At 39.7% G+C, this 22,162-nt stretch overlaps 1 protein-coding gene across 1 annotated transcript in view; it reads right to left on the bottom strand.

Annotated features, from left to right (window-relative positions):
* The window catches only part of LOC125328594, a 184,900-nt gene that overhangs the window by 131,200 nt on the left and 31,538 nt on the right, over positions 1-22,162 (bottom strand). Inside the window, exons 8-10 of the mRNA XM_048309507.1 lie at positions 18,385-18,554; positions 4,354-4,418; positions 436-556 (exon numbers count right to left, since the gene is read on the bottom strand). Coding sequence (XP_048165464.1) covers positions 436-556; positions 4,354-4,418; positions 18,385-18,554 — 356 coding nt within the window. The remainder of the gene's footprint in view (positions 1-435; positions 557-4,353; positions 4,419-18,384; positions 18,555-22,162) is intronic.

Genomic DNA, 22,162 nt, shown 5'->3' with positions numbered 1-22,162 from the left:
ACTGGGGGGCAGAAACGCCAGTCTGAGGAATTATACCACAATCTCTCTTGCATTTACAACCTTCCTCAAAGCGAGTGTCAGTCGAGTAGGAAAAGGAGATAGAAGATTCATCATATTTCAAGCCTGTCTCATTTGCATGGTGGCATAGCTGTCTCATCTCCTGCTGAAAGACTTTGCTTGGCCAGCGCTAACAAACTGTTTTGAAGAACTCTTGCCATGCCCAAATGATTCATCATTAATAGCTTTAGACATTCTCTTTAAGCATCTGGTTACTTTTGCTGGAAAGCATATTTTGAAACCTGCTAAATTCTATCATCTTATACTATGAAAAAAGAAAAAACAAAACAAAACAAAATAATAATCATAATGGAATGTAACTGATCCAGTGATTTAGCAGTTCCCATCAGGGAAAAGAGCACTCTTGGAGAATCTCACCTTCCCGCAAGGTCCTGCAGCTCCTTTTAATCCAGCATTCACATCAGCAAGGTTACCAAAGCCGGCTACCATTTCTTCTTCAATTCCACTCTCCTCTGTTTTCAGTAGCTGACTTCCCACTCTGCAGAAGTCAGAATGGGAAGAGGAATGGAAAAGAAATGAACTACACTGCACGCACAGAAAGCACTCGCTGTTGGAAATACAGCAGTTTGATGTTTTCCTTAAACATATCATAAGACTTGCAGGGCACCCAGGAGAAACAAGTGTGCTAAAGCAGAGAAATGGATAGGCTTCAAAAAGCAGCACTAAAAAAAAACATAACAAGACCAATATTTGTCAGTCTGTGCCACAGGTCGACATAAGGAACCTGAAGTTTCACTGCCTGTCTGTAATCAGCTCTGTCTGGCATTGGAGCTTCGAATCTAGGTAAAGAATATTCCAGTATGAAGCCGTTGCGTCTGTCACCACTTTGAGGTCTGACTGAGAGCCTCAATAAAGTTGGACAGGTTTTTGGAAACCACTGATTCTTTGGGGCCTAGGTTGCTCTAAACCAATAAAAAAAAATTTATTTTAAAAATCTTTTTTTTTTTGTTGTTTTATTGTTCCCAAAAAATCTTGTAATTTTATATGCAAATCTTACATAATTTATAAATCTTCAGAAATATACTTAGGTGTCTTGGGGTGGCTTTATGATGTGTATCCCCTATCGCCTGCTCCATGGCTGGACATGAATCCTGTGCCTTTTCTGCAGCTTTAAGGCAGACCTTTAAGAGAGAGGAGGGGAAGCCGGTAGAATTCCTTCTGCGCTGTGTTCAAAAACAGAGATAAGCTCGCTGGCTTCTTCTGCCCGGCCACTCCGCTTCTGCATCAGGGAAGACAGCTACATTCCTTTTGCTTTTTATCTAGTTTCTTGTTCATTAGCTCAAGTACAGAGTCCTGGGACTTTGGCTGCTGCTTCTTTTTGTTGTCGTTGTTGTTTTTGTTTTTGTTGTTGTTGTTCTTCTTCTTCTTCTTCTTCTTCTTTTTCTTCTTCTTCTTCTTCTTCACTTCTTCTTCTTCTTCTTCACTTCTTCTTCTTCTTCTCTTCTGGACTGTTCAACAACACCAGAACATCAGCCAGGAAAGCTTGCACCTCAGCCTGGAAGGGCCCACACCGAAACCCCAGCCCCAGAGAGGAGAAAGCCACACCCACAAAGGACTATGAAATCTACCCAGATACTCTCCACGGTGAGAGGTTTTATTATTTAGCAGTATTCTTTTCCCTTGCCTGTGTGCATTGTGTTTGTTAAATAAATAGGGTGGTTTTTTGCTTTTTCCTCCAAGGTCTTTTCTTTCCCGAACCTGGTGGGGGAGGGGCAGCTGAAACATGCCCTCTATCAAAGGATATTTTCCTCCAGTTTGTCTCAAACCCGGAAAATAGGACAAGATATACACATGCATACACAAATTTTCAGATGTATGTGAACCACTGAATCTTGTTATTCACATGCTAACTTCTTTTGTATTTAAAGTGATTTGGGGGGTAATTGTATCAACTCAAAGTTACTGGGTTTTTGGTTTTGATGAAAGGTCAAATACCAAAATTTGTCATACAAATAATACACAGAATACCAGCAAATAGTGCAAGAACAGCTCTACACTGGATAACCCAATGCCGGCCCTGCTTAGTGCACAGGATACACAAAAGGCACAGTACCCTATGGAGTAAACCTCATTCCTAAAACACAGCAGGAGCAAATGCAAAACTAAGTCACTTACAATGAGCACTATAAAGCTGCATGCTTTGGCAATCCCATCCTATCTTTCAACAGACAGAGAACCATGAGTAATTCCTTTAAGTGCCATCAGCATCTAAATATTACTGACCCTAAGTAAAAACATCTGTAGATGCTCTGCTGGCTTTGAAACACATCAGCTCTGGCTTCTACAATGTGCTTTAGGAGGCCAGGGAGGGTCAGTCAGTCACACCAGTGCTGGCAATGCTCCAGCCATGCTTGCAGGTGGAGCTGGGGCAGGCACAGACAAAGCCATGGCGGCTTTCAGAGGCTGGAGTCTGAGCAGGCTGTTCATGGCTCAGGGCTAGCCCAGAGCCACGCTGGAGGTCAAGGGAACTGCCTGCAGCTTAATGAGAGGAGTCACATGGAGCCAAGGAAAAATCACTGTATCAGGTGCAGTTGCAATGCAGGACTGACTTGGGTGTCTACAACACAGGCATCAGAGAATAGGCTGTCTTAGGTTGCCAAGCAATGCACTCATTTAAGTTTTTAGCAATTGAAGAAAATGTTATCACTTGGTGTTCAAAAAAAAAAAAAAAAGAATGAAAGAAAGAGAAGAATCAAGACTCAAAACCAACAATATTTCTCTGGACTGAACTTCTGAAGCATTCCTTCAGCATTTTCTGACTTGCTTTTGAAAAATTCAACACCAGTGTTCACTGCTATTTTCCTCCTTTGCCTCCTAGGTGATTGCACAAGTCTCCACATTTGTAAAAATCAACATGGTTCTTTATCAAGAAATTACAGACTCTGCAATCATGCTAAACATCCCCAACTCATGCATACATGCTACTTAGGTAACACATAGCTCAAATTCCCCTCTTCTGAAACAGATGCTCCTGCCTCCAAAATCCTGGCACATTGCTACAAATCAGTTTGTATTGAGACCTTTCTTATTTTTTTTTTTCTTTTCTTTTGAATATGTACACATATTCATAAATTCATACCAGTAAAATTACTACTGGTTCATAGTTAAACTGTTTTCCAGATTCCTCTACAGTAGAAAATCAAAGCAGGTATCACAGAAATTCCTCAGCAATAACTGAATCAGTTGGAAGGTCTGTGTGGATGCTAGTGGCAATGAAGTACATTGAAATTTTGCCCAAGCCAGGACTGATGAGAAATAAGACAAGATTCAAGTGTTAAGAAGTGAATACATGAAGCACAGGGTCAACCATCTTCGAAGTTTTATCCCTGAGCTTCAATCTCATCAACTTGGGTCCAGCTGTCCTAAACAGAAGTAACAAAAGATAATTCTTTAATGGCCCTAGCTAATTCATAGATTTGAAACATATGAGAAGTTAAAGCATTCGTCTCAAGGAGAGAAGTTGTTTGGAACTTTGTACTTACTTAGCTTCTCATGATGGAAACTATTCCACTTAATTTGGTTAGAGTTGCATTGACACGGGTTCATTAGGACACCCATTTGCTTGCAATTCAATTTAAAATTAAATACACTTTGTTGTTGATTTTATTACTTTTAAACTACTGTATCTATTGCCTTTATTAGATGCTAATACACAATTATGAAGGTAAACAGTTTTCATTACTGAACATCAAACATTTAAATAACCACATTTGATCTCTTTCCTAGTTGCACCATTTTTCTCCTTTCCCTCCTTTGGCTGTGTGTTAGACTGAAGAGAATAACTTAATCAGTGAAGTTAGGCCTCTTCTGTGCTCAGCAGCATGCTCATCAGCTGTCACAGCAGAACATGGTTTCCTTTGCTCTCTTCATGAGGGTTATTTATTTCCTCCGTTCATTTCTTTACAGGCAATTTGATGCATGTGTTTATCTGAAGGTCATGTATAGCTTGATGACAAAAACTTTGCCCCAATTCCTATTTCCTTCACCCTCTAAGCATGATTCAGAGGCAAGGATGAAGGATGCTGGAAGATGCCATTTGGTCACCTTTTGAAGTGTACTGTGTATAGCACTTAAAAATTACAGCCCAAGCTGGGTATCTGAAAACAGAGGTAATCCAAAACAGAGACCTCTTTCAAATGCACAGGCTTAATTGTTCTAGGCCTGAGGTCCTTTGTTTGTGAGAAGTTCCATTCATTAATATCTGTAAAGCACTGAAAGGTCTTTAGAAGGAAAGTACATTAGAAGGAAGTACAAAGTAGCCCTTATCTGACATACCTTTGAAAGAGTTCATGAATCCTGGCTCTCCACTTTTGTTTCTTGTGGTGAGAAGCTCCCTTGTGCTTTGAATCCCACATGCCAAGAAGAAAAAGAAAAATCAAAATTTATTTCCAAGTGTACAGAAATAACATGAAAATAAAAGCCATAAACATACAATTTTCCAAAGGTTTGCCTTAGGTCTTCTGGTTGAAGCTTTTCAGAAGCAATGAGGAATTTTAGCCACCATTGCTTTATTTCTTCTTTTTTTCCAAAACTTTTTTTCTGTGTGTTTTGCCATGTTTACTGCATTATTTCCAAGAGAAACTGAACTCTCGTCTTGTTTTAAAAGCTTTTTTTGGTACAATGTATATTTGTACACAGTAGTGTCCTGCAGTCCTTATTATTATGAGACCTAATCACACAGTCATACATAAGCACACATACATTTATGTATGTGCAAGTGTGTTTGCTCACACACAACAAAACAGCACACAAAGCAGTTAGGCATAGACCAGAGAGGTCACATCTTAAAGCCTTGCTTTAAATCTGCTCCAAATCCTGATGTCTTTCTTGTCTCACCACAAAGGTTTTTAAATATTTGGTGAGAAGGGCTGGCATTTTTGGAGGTTACAGTGTGTAGGAGGCTAACTCACATGAGCAGTCCTCTCCCCCAACAGTTCTGCAGCTCTCCAGCATGAAGCTGGAGAGCTTGAAGTTATTTTTCTCTTGCACAGCAAGCTGAAAAAGTCTTTCCATCTAGAAGCTAGCATCAGCATCTATTAGGCTGTGTTCTCTGTGCAAAAACTCATAACCATAACTGCTGAGGGCTGTACACTCACAAAAACAAAATTCTTCCCCCTGACCTGCACTGTTCAGAGATCTTGCTGAATATTCAAGGACATTTCTCATGTCTGGATCTTCTACTGGTGTCCCTGAGACCAACATAAAATGTGAATACAACACTACCAATGCAGAAGGCGGCGTCCTACTGTGTACCCTATCTGTCATCTGAACAGTGGGAAATTATGCTCCACTTCTACTCTCATCAAGCCTCAAAGGCAAAAAATCATTTTGGTAGGGAGACAATGCAATAGTCAATGGAGAAAAATTCCCCTTTGGGGACTCCATATCTGGCTGCTAAAGTCACTCCTTCCTTCCAAATCTCTAAATTTTTTGACAAATTTCTGGCTGTTTTCAAGGAAGCTTGGAAATGTCTGTTGAAGACTAAGGCAAAGCATCCTACTTATTTCCAAAATGAAAATTGTCAGAGTGTAAAACCAGACAAAAATAACAAAAGCCAGTGCATGTAGCTTTTAATGTAACTTTTTTAACCCCGTAAAATTAAAGCAGAGACAACATGGTTGCCTTAAAGAGCAGTGTGATTTGTTGGCAGTCCCAGCAGAGATCCTCAGATGGATGCTATAAATCCTGCAGGTCAAGCATCACACATAAATGCAAAGGTGACATGACCTAACTAGCTCAAAATGAGACCTTCTGTTTCTCCATATGACAATTGTGTCACGGGCAATGCTGCTCCATTGGTTAGAACCAAGCCCTCCTGCTCCTGGGCAGCTTTTGGCTAAAATTTACTAGGACTTTCTGGAGCAGGGCCTGTTTCTCTCACATGCCCACTGGCGCAGATTTTCTTTCCCCAGGCTGCTAAACCACCACCTACACCACTTCCCCAGGAAGGGCTGGGAGTTGGCTCTGCTCTGGAGTTCTGCTCCAGCAGAGCCGGTAGCTGTCTGGTTAGGGCTGTGAGATGCACCTTGTGACACTTCCCGCAGTCCAATGGGCTGCAGTCACCAGGGAACATTTCAAGAGGTTTTAAGTTTTGGGCAGAGGCAGTTAAAGCTAAAGTTCAGAAAGTTGGAATAGCGCTTGGTTCACATTTTTTCTCCTGGATGCAGTTCTTGGTGATGTCTATAAAAGCTGTTTTTGAGGTGCACACTTAGATTAAGAAATAAGATGAAATAGTAAACTCACTTCATGTGAAATATCAAGTAGCCATAACATTGTAACAACATTCAGACATTACCACTCCAGGCTTACAGTGAGCCAGTAGTAAAGAAGTTTATTAAAAAAAAATTTATTTTATTACCAGACTCACACAGCTGTCCAATCCCCTTGTTTATCTTCCTAATCTTAATTAAATAATGAATATTCAAAAGAAAATATGAATCAGGCTTCTCTGTATGAACTGCACTGTTTTCCATCTCTGCCTCTGAAGTGGCAATGGGAATATGATTTAAAACTATTTCTTCTGGATCCTAGTAAAATATTTGTCACAGTGTGTCATGATAATTTTTAAAAAGCTCTATCATCTACCTAATAAATTTGTTAAGTTTATTCAAATCTTATTGAACAGGAAAAGTGCAATGAGTCATGGTTAATATTTCTTTACCTATACTAAGAAAAAAAAATATATCAAAAATTCAGTGCTTAAGGTCCTACTCGGAAAACCTCTATGAGTCTGTAATACATCTTCTACATGATTAAAAAAACAGGAAACTTGCTTTAAAATGAATTATTCACCACTTTGAATAAATTTCCATCTTTCGTATTTGCAAAACCCCAAAGTCAGTTATGTAAATTTTAACCTACACTAATTACCTCAGGGGTGTGCAAGCTAAAGGAAAGTAGATGCAGTAGGAAAAAAAAAAAAAAAACCAGACATTTCCATCACCAGGAAGCAATTTAATAGAGGAAAAAAATGTGTAAGTTTTCAAAAACAGAACAACCCATATATATACTTTTTTTTTTTTTTTTTTTTTTTTTTTTTTAATGTGGAATAGTCATTTCTGCAATATCCCTTGAATCAGAGCTTTAGTGGAATAAACCAAGTGCTTTTTCTCAATGGCTTATACCATGGCACACATAGTAAGACGCTTGTTTCTCATCATGACACCAGCATTGTCTAGACTGTGACAACGACCCATTGTTGACAAAGGGCGTTCCCAATGAGAAGGCATGAAATGTGGTTTAGCTTCAAGTCTGTATAGACATTGCGGGCGCCTCCAGAAAATAAGTGGCTAAAATCTGCAAGCTGCTGGTCTGGGAGGTGCTGGGAAAAGCAGGGAGTTGTTTGAAGGCAGAAGGACTCAATCACAGCACCACTTTGTCCTACTCCCCATCCCGATACCAGGCTCTGCTTTAGCTGTGAGCCAGCTCCTTCACACGTCTTTCTCGGTTTCTTCATCAGCTGTCTTGAGGTCCAGTTACACAAGTGGCCTATGCCTATCTGCTGATTTCAGAGCCTGTGGTCAAGAGCAGGACTTGAAAAGGTCTTTCAGTCTGGGCTCTGCCTTGACACACACAATGGTGCACATTGTTTCTACAAAGACAAGAACCTGACTCAACACTACGAATCAGTGCTGACTGGTCATTTTCAGCATCAAACTACTTCACAAATGGCAGGACCTGGTTGTATAGTACTTTTCAATTTGGAAAAAAATTAAACAAAACCCCACCCAAATACATCCTTTCCTCTTGAAAACAAGCCCACAAAATTCAGCAAAGCTTTGAAGCAAAATCAATTTGGCTTTTATTGTTCAGCAAAAATGAAGCATTTAGGGAAAACATTTACGCACACACACACACCCCTTTTTGGTCAGTCCTAGCACTGGTATTACAGCCTCGTGATGAGAAGGCTGTAATCCTGTAATCCCATTGCAATTTAAAACAGCCAGTGGAGCACTGGCCTTGGTGAAATTCGTACTCCATGCAAGTAGTGCTGTAGGGGTCCACCTTCCTGCAAATCTTCCTCACCAGGTCAGGGTGCAGCAGAGGCAGCATGGAGACACAACCTGTGGGGTCTCCAGCAGCCCCCACTGCCCACAGCAATCCCACATGTAGAGCTGGTCCTTCTCCTTCATTCCAGTCCTTGAGATATTTTGGTACATCACAGTGAAGGTAGTGATGTCTTTTTTTAGATGTAAACAGATGCCAAAATAAAAGCTTTTACTTAAAATTTCCATCTCTCCATCCTAAAATGTTTTTCAGTGATGGAAATCCTGCCCACTCCATTTTTATGGATGGGAGAAGGGAGAGCTCACCAAGCCAATTATTAGCAGGACTAGAAACAAAGCCCAGATCTCTAGTCCCACTGGTGCCACCTAGTTCTCCTCCTTCAGAGTCTGGCTGCTGCATGGAGATTCACTCCCAGTGATTTCAATATCTAATGCACTGTTATACCACAAAATAAGTAAAAAATGAAGAAGCATTTGAGATGAACAAAATAAAAAACACTGCAAGAAAAGTTAACATTCTTTTCAGGCAAACTGAAATTCTAAGGAGCTTATCTGCTCCACGATAACTATAGAGAGATGGCATGGAAGGGAGGCATGGAGAGGTAAGTTAAATGAGTGCCCTCCATTGAAAGCAAAGACTCCAGTAGCTGGATAAGACCTGCTCTGAAAATTGCACTCCCCATTACCTGTTGGAATTTGTGTGACCTTGTCAAGGAGATGGCCACAAACCAGAAAGTAAAGTTGTGCCAAACTCTGGACATCTGGAAGTATTATCGATGGTGCACTTTGCCAAAAACTGTGCCACAAACTCTTAGATGTTTTTTAAAGAGAAAGAGAAAAAACAACAAAGCACACCCTCATTGACTTTCCTTTCAAATAGAAAATTAATTTTCTGTTCATGAGAATCAAATTAAAAACTTAGACAATTGAGTGTTTTGTAACAGAATTCAAACTCTCTTTTGAAACTGATACTGCAGAACACAGTGAGATTTATTTTAGTCATGCTACAGCCTTATTACACTGAGTGATACAGATACATTTAGTGGCAACATTATGGGCTGATCATTCTGATAAATCTGTAAAGCACTGCTTTATCTCTAACAATGCATCTAATCGAGCTACCAGTCAACAGAGGAAAGTAGTATTCTGCTACCAACGTGAATGCTTTTATAAGACATATATATCAAAGACACTAATTTTGAACAGATATGGAAACTAGATCCAGCTGTAAAGTAGGTGTGATAAACAAGGACCTGAATTTCCTCAAAACTCAGAGATGTTTTCATTCAGGGTTTTGATTCAAGCTGATAGCACTAACAAATTAAAAGAACTTGAATCACTTTGCTTAAGATGCAATGAGAAAACTCTGGAGAGATGTCTGCTGCAGAGCTACCCAACTTCTGCAAAACAAAAATTTTGCCTCTCCAGCCTCAAAACAGAGAACTCACTCTTCTCATTTCTGTCTTGCTGTTCACAGAGAGATCACCCGTAGTTTCTTCAGAACCACCAGGTATTCCTTCAGATGCTTCCTATTTCACAGTTGAGAAGATGTAGCTGCAAGGTCGTAAACCTTTGGTATCCTCATCAAAATCCAGAGACTGTTGTAAGTGAATGCAAGGTCATTTATAAGAATGTCTGACTACCATAGCCGAGAACTGAAAATATGTAATGCTGAAATGCCATTTGCCACTGATTAACAGACTTTAAGCAGAAACATCTTAGCCTGTCAAAGTTCCACAAGTTCAGATGGCTCCAGATTAGCCTAGAAATCACCAGCTGCTGAGAAGATTCAGGCACTTTTAGCCTAAACAGTAAGATATAATGGAATATGCTAACAAGATATGATGGAAGACACTAACCACAATTTATTAGGGAACACATTCCCTCCAGTATAAAGCCATGTAGCATGAGTGATGCCAGTGAAAACCAGAGTGAACTATGCCAATCTATAGATCTAAAATTAATAGTTTACATTAACAATGAAAAAGAAAAAAGTGTTCATAAGCCATGTAGTGAACTTCAACATTTTACAACCTTTCTGTTTTCTGGATACGTACAGCAAATCGGGACACAAACAACTGAAGGGAAACTGAAAGGAAATACCAATCGGAAGCATTGAAACTTTTTTTGTGGTTTTCCCCCATTCATCTTCAATTTAAAAATGTTTGTCAATTTCAGAACAGAATGTTTTCATTATTTGTAAAGCCTTTTCAAATTCCCTCATGAAACTTTACTCCTTTAATCCTCTTACTCTTCCACAAAGCAGGTATCTAATTTTAGGTCTGTTTTGCAGATTGGAAAAACTTGAGTTATGGCAACAAATTTGCTTGTTACAGCTGCCCAAAAAAATCATGTTCAGGTCAGAGGTTACAGTCTATTTCATCTTTCTGAGTTCCTGTTCTTTTTTTTGACTGTCAATAAAGCATTACCTCACAAATCTGCCTCCATTATAATTGTAATCTAAAAGTACAGACTTTAACTTTATCCAATAACTTCCATTTATACTGCCTTTCACTTCATCTTCTGTTCCAAGTGTGCAGACACATTTGAACATATTATAATTAAGAGAGAAATTCACTTACAATTAATATATGAAAATTAAAGAGAGGGAAAAAACACTTTAAGTACAGTTTGCTGTATGATTGTCTTAAATACAACAGTGGCAATGATGAGTTGCCATGCCCAATGATTTTTCTCTGTAACAAACAGACCTCCTCCTGCAAGCCCACATCCTGCTCCATGTGTCTGCTGAAAAGAAATTGTTTCACATATTCAGCTGAGATCCTTCTCTGATTTGAATCCTGATATGACCAACTGTATAATAACATCCTATTGTGCTGACATGCCTTTGAGTGAACATGTTAACTTTATTATATATTCTCATCATAACCACCAAGTCCTGAAAACTGCATCTTGTTTAAGGGTCTGGCACAGTAATGAGAAACCAAGTGTGCTAAGGGGTTGCCAGCAGGCTGAACAACAGTGATGATTTTTTCAGCTTTGTACTAAATAAATAAGCATGCATGCAATGCAACTGGACTCTCTTTCAGAGTATTTCAACATCTCTCAACTTACAGGCTACCTGGTTATATTTCCCACTAACAAACGGATGTGAACTCCAAAGCCCTTAAAAAGTCAGGTTACACATGAAAAACCCAATACATCTCAAGAGCAGGAGGCTGGACTAGACAGGCTCCAGAGGTCTGGTTCTTCTTCACCTGTTCTATGAAGTAAAGGTCAGATGTACCGTACAGCACAGGTTCCACTCAGCAAATTCAGCTCTATTGTAAGACTGCAGAAACAAAATGTTCCAGCATTTAGAGCAATTCCTTTATCTGCAGCTCAAAATCTGTGTAGTCTATTAATGTTGCTAAGGAGTCCCCTTGTCATAAAAGCTAACCAAAGGTAGACTTAGCTACACCTGTGATTACAGTTTGGCTCCAAATGTATTAAAAATACAAATCAAACAACCCTGGGGGGAAAATCATTCTGGAGAATACATGAGCAGCTAAAAGTTTGGTTTTATTGTACTTATTTTTTGCAGATTTGTGCCTCTATTCATCAGTAATGCACAATCCTCATCTGAGTTCTGTTTCTTTTAACAGGTGTTCCATACTTGATGAAGTCTCTTAAACTTCATCAGGACTTGTCAATCACTAATTCTCTTTGAAGAATCTTTCCAATTGCTTCTGTTTATTGAACCATAGAAATGGACTTCCTTACTGGAGTTTATAGTTGGATAATGAGCCAGAGAGCTGACCAGTCAGATTAGCTTAAGCAGCAGCAAATGCAGTATCATCATTTATAGCAGCTGTAGGAATCATTGTTCCAGATCAACAGAATATCAAGAATTACTTCAGTTCTTTAATTGCCCCTCTGATCTTAAAGTGTGAAGGGACACAGTAAAAACTAAGTTAATTCATTTTTAGTGAAAAACCTAGGAAATATGGAAGAATTTCATTACTTCCATTTAAATATTTACTTAAATGAAACTCATATAATCCCTGAACAAAGCAATCAAAAAAGTATTACAATTTAAAAGAACAGCTGTAGCAATATTGTGGGTATTCTGACAGACTATTTACAAATATATAGCACATATTTTCCATGATTTTGCTTATGGTTTTTGTTAATTTCCATGCTCCCCCTTCAATCCCCCCACTTCTTAAAAAAAAAAAGTGCATATCTGAGTGTCCAGGAGCAATGAGGTAGGAACCTTAGAAATTTGGAAAGTTCCCAGGCTTCCATCTGAGGAAGCAGGAGAAAGCCTGATAGTACAAAGATATTTAGAAATCTCAGTTTACCAGCCTCCAGGGTAGAGAAGTCCCCTAGGTACTTATATGGCTTCTACATCAGACTATGGGTCTGCTGAGTGGGTGCTGACACACACCTGAGGGCCACAGACTCTCTCTAAGCAGAAAATCAGAAGTCCAAGGGACAGAAGCCCAATATCCCAACCATTGGGAAGTTCACATTTTGGTTTTTGCCCCCAAACATAGGTTTCAGTGATTTTTAAAATTTTTTTCACAAGTCTAAGAGCAGCTTACCTGGTAGAACTGTAATGAATTCAATGAGCTCAGCCTAATGATAGATTTCAAAAGAAAATTATGTGCTAAAGAACATACCCATAATTCCTACTATATCACACAAATGAAATGAAAACCATTATAGTAACTGACTGTAGAAATGCTTTGACAGTCAAATAATGAGTGTAGCATATAGGTAGCTTGCCTAAAATGAAGTCACCCACTTTTAAGACATGGTGTAAATTAAACATTGCCAGCTTTTGTATTCTTGACCTGTAATCCCCAGAAGAAAAAAAAAAAAAAGAAAAGAAAAAGAGAGAAAACAAACAAACAAGGAAAAAATCCCCACCCCAACTCATTTGCACATGACATTCATTTAAATTCTTGGTAAATGTCAAAAAGTAGGTTTCTGCTGAGGAAAAGTCACCTTCCACTCTGCACTGCTCTTAGGTGCACATATTCCCACAAGTATTATACTCAGAACGGACTGTACAATACTTACTAGGCTAAAGCTTTGATGAGGGGAGGTCTGCAGGAATCATCAAGATATAAACAACCTTTCAGGTCACTTCCAACCCAAATCATTCCATGATACAATTCTATGACAGTATTATTCAGTGGGGTAGAGAACATGCAAGCAAATGTGCATTGGTATTTTATATCACTGAGGTCTGATCCCACTGGTTAAATTCATGATTGGAGAGTAAATTTACCATCTTACATAGTACCAAATTTTACCCATGTTCTATCCACTGTTAATGAAAGGCAAACTGATCTCTCCATCATCACATAAATTGATCTCTGTGACTTGGCAAGGAGTCAGAGCAGTGATGATAATGACCCTGTAAGAGTATTAGATCTAATGCCCTGAGGCACTAACTTTTGTTTAACCAAAATGTAAATCTTTTGATGAAAGACAACATTTTATTACTATCCACCTGCAACAAATAGCTCATTTCTTACTGCTATAACTCAACCACTGGTACCGGAGAGCAAAACTTGCACTTTACTTTCAGAGGCTCTTGAGTAATTCACATTGAGGTCATGGATCAAAACTGATTATATAGTGATGATGATCAAGTCCTGCAAGGTGCTATGCCCTGCACAGGGGGCTAAATGTAGCAGCTGAAACTGATAGAGAGACAGAGACTGTGAACCAATTACCCTGGTAAAGAATACTGACCAAGTTACAGGAGGAGGGTGGACAAACAAGAAATATATTCTTGGCTTGGGAGGCAGTACTGATCCTTTCTGTTACCCCATTATTAATTTTTCTTTTGAGAGAACCTACATAAAACCGAGTAGTCACTTTTATTGTCTCAGTTCAGAAACAGCTGAAAATCCTAGAGCTGGTATATTTCTATGGCATTTAAATTAACATATAGCAAGATTACGTTGCCAAAAGCCCATCAAGTGCAATCTCGCCCCAATCAATGCTGTTTCCTCCATCTTCAGCAGTCTGTCATGTTTTGAGAGCACCCAATCCTTAAGCAAACGTGGTAAGTCAGCATTATTTCAGGTATTTCCTTGCATATTTCTCTGCCCTGTAAGATCAGGTTCCACCCATAAGCATGTGTCCCTGCATTGTTATGAGACAATGCAGGGACACATGCTTATGGCTGGAACTCTGTGGTGCTCAGAATATCCAGCCTTGGTTGTACCTGCTCAGTTTCTACCACAACACAGTCCTAAGTTATGATTTTCTTGCAACAGAATTTATTTTTCTTTATTGAAAGCTAATGTCATTGGGGTCTTTGAAATCCTTGGATCTAAATGGCAGCCTTCACAAAACAGCACTGCTTTCCAAATTTAATATTCTTTAATGTGTTTGTTAACAGAACATTGACATATGCTTAATGCTTTCTTTACAAGAATCTAGCAGATCTCCCCTTATGCATTTCTTGCCAAACTCAACTCTCAGTTTTTGCATTTACAAAACAGGATATGAAGTAAGAACAATACAGCCTAAAGTTCCAGACCTAAAATCTATCACAAACCCTTTTTTCAAAAACTATTATTTTGAAAAATGCATCTGCCCTTTCAAAAGCTTTCAATCATGGTCATCTCACACACCGAGCTGCTGTTTAAACCCATTTTTTGTAATGTTACAAGCAAAGAAAAACAATAAACTAAGGGATAGATAGTTGATACATAGCTATCCTTTTCATGCCAGTGCTTCCAGCAACGCTCCAGTGTAAATCAGGAGCCTCATTGGAGAGAATATTTGGCAGCCTAAAAAGAAACAGCAGCAACTCCAGTGTGTTTCTGAACCTCACCTATAAAACCGATCTCATGTACTGTAAACTCTCACCTGGTATTTTTAACCCTTGGGCTCACATGGGGTTTTTTTTATATTGTCAAAACAAAGGAATGTGAGGGAGATGTCTGTTAGACTTCCTTACTCAGCCCAAGGGTTAATGGCTCAGTTTTGTAGACATTTGAAAATATTATGCTACCTCTAATGGCAAAATTGATAGAAGCTTGTTTCAGGCTCACTTTATGTCATTATGGCAGATTAAATTAACTAATCATAAATTATGCTGGCTAAAGTACATCTGCTACTCACTAAACCTGCAGAAAGAAGGGAAGGGTTTTTTGCTACTGAATAAGAAGTAAATGCCATGCACAAAAGTAAAGAGTTTTGCAAACCAATAAACATATATTCAAGTAACGAAAGCTGGAAGCATCCCAAAGTCGTCAGCAACAGATTCTGAGGACCATGGCAGCAAACAATGAACCTGTAGCAGTTGTGGAAAGGCATCAACACTGCAGTGCTGCAGGGTATACCCACAGATCAAAGAGTAAAGATGTCCATTAAAGAATAAAGAAGATCAATTAAACAAGAATTAGCATGCTCGCATTATTGCTAGAGGTCTTTGAATACCAATATGACAGTAGTGGGTTGACCGTGGCTGGATGCCAGGTACCCACCAAAGCCCTCTCTCACTCCCCTCTGCAGAAGGTCAGGGGAGGGAAAAGGTAATGAAGGGTTCATGGGTTGAGATAAGGACCAGGAGAGATCACTCACTAAAGACCATCACTGGCAAAACAGGCTAGAATTAGAAATTTTAATTGAATTTATTACTAACAAATTCAGGGCAGGATAATGAGAAATAAAATAAGGCCTTAAAAACACATTCCTTCCAGCCTTCCCTCCTTCCCAGCTCTGCCTCCTCCCTACAGCAGCCCAGGGACATGGAGAGTGGGGGTTACTATCAGAATATCACAGGATGTTCCTGACCCTGCTAAGGGAGAGTCCTTACCCTGCTCTAGCATGGGGTCCCTCCCATGGGAGACAATTCTCCATGAATATCTTCAGTGTGAGTCCAGCCCATGGCAACAGTTCTCCACAAACTGCTCCAGTATGGGTCACTCTTTCACACAGTGTGGTCCTTTAAGGACAAGCTATTCCAGTGTCCATTCCCCACATCACAAGTCCTACCAGGAAACCTGCTGCAGCACGGGTTCCTCTCTATGGGTCTGCAGGTTCCTGCCAGGACCTCCATGTCCCAGCATGGGCCTCCCACAGGATCACAGCCTCCTCTCAGGCATCCACCCACTCTGGCGTGGGGCTCCTCCATGGGCTGCGGGTGGATCTCTGCAACCCCATGGTCCTCCATGGGCAGCAGGAGGACAGCGGCTTCACCATGGTCTGCATCCTGGACTGCAGGGGAATCTCTGCTCTGGTGCCTGGAATACCTCCTCCCCCTCTTTCTCCACTGACCTTGGTGTCTGCAGGGCTGTTCCTCTCACATATTCTCACTGCTTTTCTCTGGCTGCAATTACAGCTGTGCTATGGCTTGCCTTTTTTTTTCTTTTTAAATATGTTTTCACAGCAGTGTTACCACCATTTCAATTGGCCCAGCCTTGGCCAGTGTTGGGTGCATCTTGAAGCCACCAGGGATAGGCTCTGCTAGATGTGGGGGGAGCTTCTGGCAGCTTCTCACAGAAGGCACCCCTGTAGCACCGCCTACTCCCCCCCCCCAACACCAAAACCTGTCCACATAAACCCAATACAATGACATGACGTTTGCAGCATCTACTTCCAATGTCACCTCTTCCATGTTCTGTCCAAAGGGACTGAATACACCATTTCTGTAGGCTTTCAAGGAAGGGATGGACGTACAGATCTGTGATCTAGAAGACGATACAGATTTTACAGTGATCCTCTTCTTTCACTCTGTATTTCTGGATGCACATATGACAGCTAATACCATGTCAGTGGGACTAAATTCCTTGAGAGGGTAAGAAAACCTGAAGTTAGAGATGTGTGAGTTGAATGCACAGAAGACATGAGCATTCAAGACGTCTTTGTTGCAAAGTAAAGAATGAGTCCCTCTCTGAAAACTCATGGTAGACCATCTCAATCGATCACATTAAATGAGGATTTTCTTTCTTTTGGACTAATATAAGGAAGAAAGGCAGTATTATATTGTATTACATGTAAATTCACATATGTAGCTGTCAGTTAAAAAGCAGAATGTTGTTTTTGGGGTGACCAGATATATTGCTTCTGCCTAGGAAACAAACTCTGCTGAGCACCTCCAAAAAGAATCCAAGTAAGATAATCAGCCATGTGACCATGTTTAGAGGGAGGGTAAACAAAGTTTTGACACACCTATTGTGTTCCTTCAGGTGTAACAGAGCCTCATGAAGATTTGGGAGCATCTGGATAGTCCAAACATAGTTAAAGTGCGAGCTCTCAATATATTGTAACCTTCTGGAAAGGTGCAGCACTTTCTGTTCACCTATTGCCAGTACCATACTCCATCAGTCCATTGAGGCAGATGAGGTTCTTAGTACCATCTGAGTCCTTTTCCCTCACGTTTCCCTTCTATTTCATGTTCTCTGAACAGTATTACCCATACCTCCTTCCATGCATGATGCATCCAGTTATAAAAAAGTCAGAAGGACTGAAATATAGACACAGGATTTAGAGGAAAGCAGTAAGGAAGATGGTGTCCCTCACCATCATGCAGAAGGCAATGATAAGGTTTAGTTCTGCAGTGGGGAAAAAAAAAAACTAAAAACTTCCCCTGAAAATAAAAGAAAGCTTAGATCACCATCAGTCACTGGATAACCTATTTTAAGCCCATCAGAGCCAGTGTGCTGTTCTCATGTTACTAATTAAAAATGATAGATTCATCAATTAATCTCTCTTCCTGTCCTCTAGTCTTAGTATGAGATTTTTCAAAGGGACAAATGGTCATTAGGTGCCCACAAGTACCATTTCAGCCCTGCAAACTTGTGCCTTTGTCAACATGAACCAGAACCTGTCTCTTTATGCTACAAATGACAAAAAGAAAACCTTTGCCACCCTGAAAAACATAACAGATTTATAACAGGGGAATTATCTTATCCTTTGTACAATGAACATTGCTACATAAATCCTCCCTGGGCTCCAATCCGAACTTGCTCACTGATGAATATGCCTCTGTTAAATGTGGCAGAGAGAGGTCCTAGACTTAGTCTCTTGATTGAAACTCAATTGCAATATTACTACATAGCAGTCAGAGATCCTCCACTATTTAGGAAAGAAGCAACGAAAGCAATCTATTTTTATTCACATTGAAATGGAGACAAAGATAAAGGTCCTGCTGTTATCTTAGCAAAGTGCCAGTCACATAAAGCATGCCAACGACAATGGTTGTCCTTTCCTCTTTCAATATATGTATCGCCAGGCAGAGAAATAGAATTGGGGTGTACAAGGTTAACAAGCCAGCATCATGTTATGAAGCAAGCGATAAAATTGTCTTATAGTTCTTAACTCTGACCTGTTCCAGTGAAAGCCTGCCAAGCAGAATTATGTCATCCTGAACATCTCTCTCAAACTGTTCGATATATGGAGGAATCTCTTCATCTTCAAGCTCCTTGTGAAGGTCACATGCCTTACTGGAGCTGACAGGCATTACAGCGTCCGGGAAATCTTCACTGACGACATGGGCTGCTGGAAACAAAAGTGACAGATTATCTCTCAGCAAATGGGAGTTCATTCACTGGTTACTACCTTCTCAGTTAATATGTTTGTCCCACCAACACTTCAAGTAAGAAACAGCATCAGTAACACAACTGACAGGTGCCCAGCGCCAGTACCAGGAAAACTGTTCTCAAGTGCAACATCGAAATTCAGGTACAAATTTAGCATGTGCAGCTTGTTCCTTAGGTACTTTTTAAAATGCATGCTCTACATTTCCCTGGACACTTTGCTGACCTGTAAATGTTAAAGGGACTAGGATTTGGAACAACTTTGGCTTTCCTTCTTGAGGAAGAGACATAATAACTGCAATTGAATGGGAGTTTTAGGTGGAGCCACACCAAGCATTGCATCTTCCTTTCAACTCACCCCAAATGATTGGATTCCTCCCCCTAGGTGTATGTGTGCAGCTCCTGCCTAATTAATTGGGTCCGGTTCTGCTCTCACCCACAACATTCCCCTGTTTTCACTGCAGTGACGTATGCACAACCAAAGAGCACATGCCTCACATAAATAAAAATAAATCCCACCCATAAAGTCAGCCCTAAAGAGAAACTTTGTCTTTTTTCAGTTTAATTGATCATGCTATGTTTAAAAAATTAGATCTTCTCCTTGATATCTGCTATAGTACTAATACTAGTTTGGGTCATAAATAATGACAACTATTTTTGCTCATGTCCCCATGTTAGGATCACTAAAAAACAACAGATATCAGATTGCCCACATCTGACTATCTTTCTTGCTTCATACTTCTGTGTGTAAGCTTTTATAGTTCTCTGTGCCTATCTCTTGAAGAAATTGCCATATCTAGTTATTTGCTTCTTTTTGTCCATCCTACAACATGAAAGCAATTAAAAGAGTTTTTTTTCCTCAATCTCCTTTGAAGTCTTTCATTCTCTAATGAAGACCAGAAAAGGAAAGATAAAACTAAGGCTATTAACATTTCCAGTTTTGCTCACTACTCGTTGTTTAATGATTTTAATTGTTGAGCCTCCCGAGTACTTAAATCACCTCGGTGCCACCAACACACAGGAAGCAGGGTGGGTTTTCTATTTAATTACAACAGGATACAATTCAAAATCATGTTGGGGGAAATGTACAGTAGATATAAACAACTCAAACCATTACCTTAGGGTACACATCTCTTCATGTAGCACTTTATAAGCCTAATGAAAAGTGATTTGACCTACAACTATTAACTGCAGAAACAAAACAATATTTACATTTAAATTTACTGTAATATTGAGGGTTTGGCGAGGAGAGAGAAAACCCAGGAAGCACAGGAAAAAGAAACATTGCCAAAAGCAGAAGATGGAGCATCGCTTGTTCCCCTTGATGCTGTGTTGTACACAACGGGCCATATGCTCAGCTGGTATAAATCAGCTGCTTTACTGCTTTCCCAGGAGCCCTGCAAGTTTACATCCTGGGATGTCAGTAGATTCCTGTCTCAGGATAGAGCAATAGTCAAAAAAGGAATAAAACAATTTTGTTCAGAAAGATAAACCTGAAGCAATTCATCAAAACACACTTTTTCTTCTTTGTACTTCTTATATTTGTGAGGAATCGTATCAAGTGAACTCACTTTTGGTGGAAGACACTGGACTCATTAGCACAAGTTTTGTCAAAAAAGAGCAAAAGAAGAGAGAGAACATTTTCAAAAGCCTTTTTGGGGAAAGCAGTTGAGAAAAATACAGACATAAATTACAATTTAGATTTGAAAAATATTTCATTAAAATATACATATGCTCATTTAAGCACAGTTGTCCATTTGTCTGAGTCAGAAACACGGAGAGAACAGGGCTAGTTCAGCTGATCTATTCCTTCCACAGTGGCTTTGCAAAGAAACTTCTCAAACTTGTTCAGCATCAGGTTGGTCCTTGCTTGAACTGATTGACAGGTTGGAGGACCAAGCTGATGTCCCAGAGCAATACTTGACCAAAACAAAGCAACCAAACCCTTGCCGTACAAAAGTAGCCAGTGTTAAAAATTCTACTACTTTGTACAGAGAGGATGAAATGGCTGAAAATTCATTAATGGATTGATAAACTAAGTAAAAACTTGCTGCTTGAAATTGTTAGCATGGGCATCGAAAGTTTTCATTGCCTTGGATGTACTTAACCCTGCGAATCATGCTTTCCTTGTAGCTTAAATCACTTCAGCACAGGCTGTATTTGCAGATGCTGGGCTGTAAATAAAACAATCTCTCTGGTCTTATCTTGGCTGCTTGTGACTTCATTTACTCCTGTGTTTGTCCATCAGGTAGCAGCAGGTTATATGCTGAGATGATAATTTAAAGGGCACGTTCAGCAGCAGAATGGGTTTGAATGCATAAAACTGCAACAAAGTCCACGTGGAAAAATAATTTTGGCTACCTGGTTCTAGAAAACTGTGTACAAATTGTATCTAAAAAGTTCAGTGCCAAAGGTTCATGTGCCAATTTCAGACAACTAAAATTCTGCAAAACTTGGCACTTCAGTTTTTTGGTTCTTGCCAAAGAACAATACAATAGAAATTATTTTTTATGGTGCTCACATATCATGATCTAAAATGTGCATGGATCACAATCTTACATTGGCAAAAATGCAAAGTAAAAAACATATATATCTTTAAAAACAAACAACCAATGTTGCCTTTTAAGTTGCCCTTAATATAATTGTCCTTAATATATTTATATAATATGAAATAACACATACCACAAGAGCGACCAACAGGTTACTCAGCGACAAAATGCTTTAAATATACAATTATATAAATTCTGAGCCATGTTCTTTCCTTTCCTTTGGGGATCATCTATTAATTAGGACTCTATAACTACGTGATTTTTCACCTCAGTGGTCAAATGAAGAAACAAAGCAGTTCTGTAAGAGTGAAACCAAATGAATCCTAGTTTTCTATGGTTTTTCTGATGCTTAATAAGGGTCAAACTTCCATATTAGTTTTTCCCTCGGTGGAGACATTAATAATGATTGTCTGCTCTGCTCAACTGCCCGCTTCCATAAAAGTGGTAGGGAAGTCATACCTTTGAGACTTGCTCCCTGTTAAAAAAAAAGGTTTGGAAGTGAGCAAGGAGTTGAAACACTGGGAGGGAAAAACACAGGCAGAAATAAATACACCCTCATATATGCACGGAGAGACTGAAACTGCACAAGCTTCACCACCCCAGGAAAATCTCTCTTTTCTGGATTTTCTTCACCCAAGCAAAGAAAAATAATAAATTCAGCTAGAACGGTGTGCAGCTTCAGTCACAGGACTAGCTCTGATGCCCATCATGACACTTTTAAGAAATAAAAGCACCAAGGCACAGCTTGAGACACACAACAGCAGTGGCCTGCAGTGTGTCCCCCATTTGCTGCCCTCATGCCTACACAGGGGGCTCTGATGTGCACATGGAGTGTGTGACACATATGCTGATGCATTTGCTTGCCCCAGAATTGAATCAGTGAGCAGTGAGCTCAGCAACCTTGGCAGCCTCAGCGTGAGTTCCCTATCCACAGAGCACACTCGGTATGCTACTATATTTCTAATAGAGTGACACGTTTTAGGGCACCTTGCTGAGTAAGAGAATAACCACCCTGGAG

This window comes from Corvus hawaiiensis, chromosome 1, assembly GCF_020740725.1.
Source record: "Corvus hawaiiensis isolate bCorHaw1 chromosome 1, bCorHaw1.pri.cur, whole genome shotgun sequence".
NCBI classification, from domain to species: Eukaryota; Metazoa; Chordata; class Aves; order Passeriformes; family Corvidae; genus Corvus; species Corvus hawaiiensis.
The sequence above is the reverse complement of the archived record's forward strand: the minus strand, read 5'-3'. Positions and strand labels throughout refer to the sequence as shown.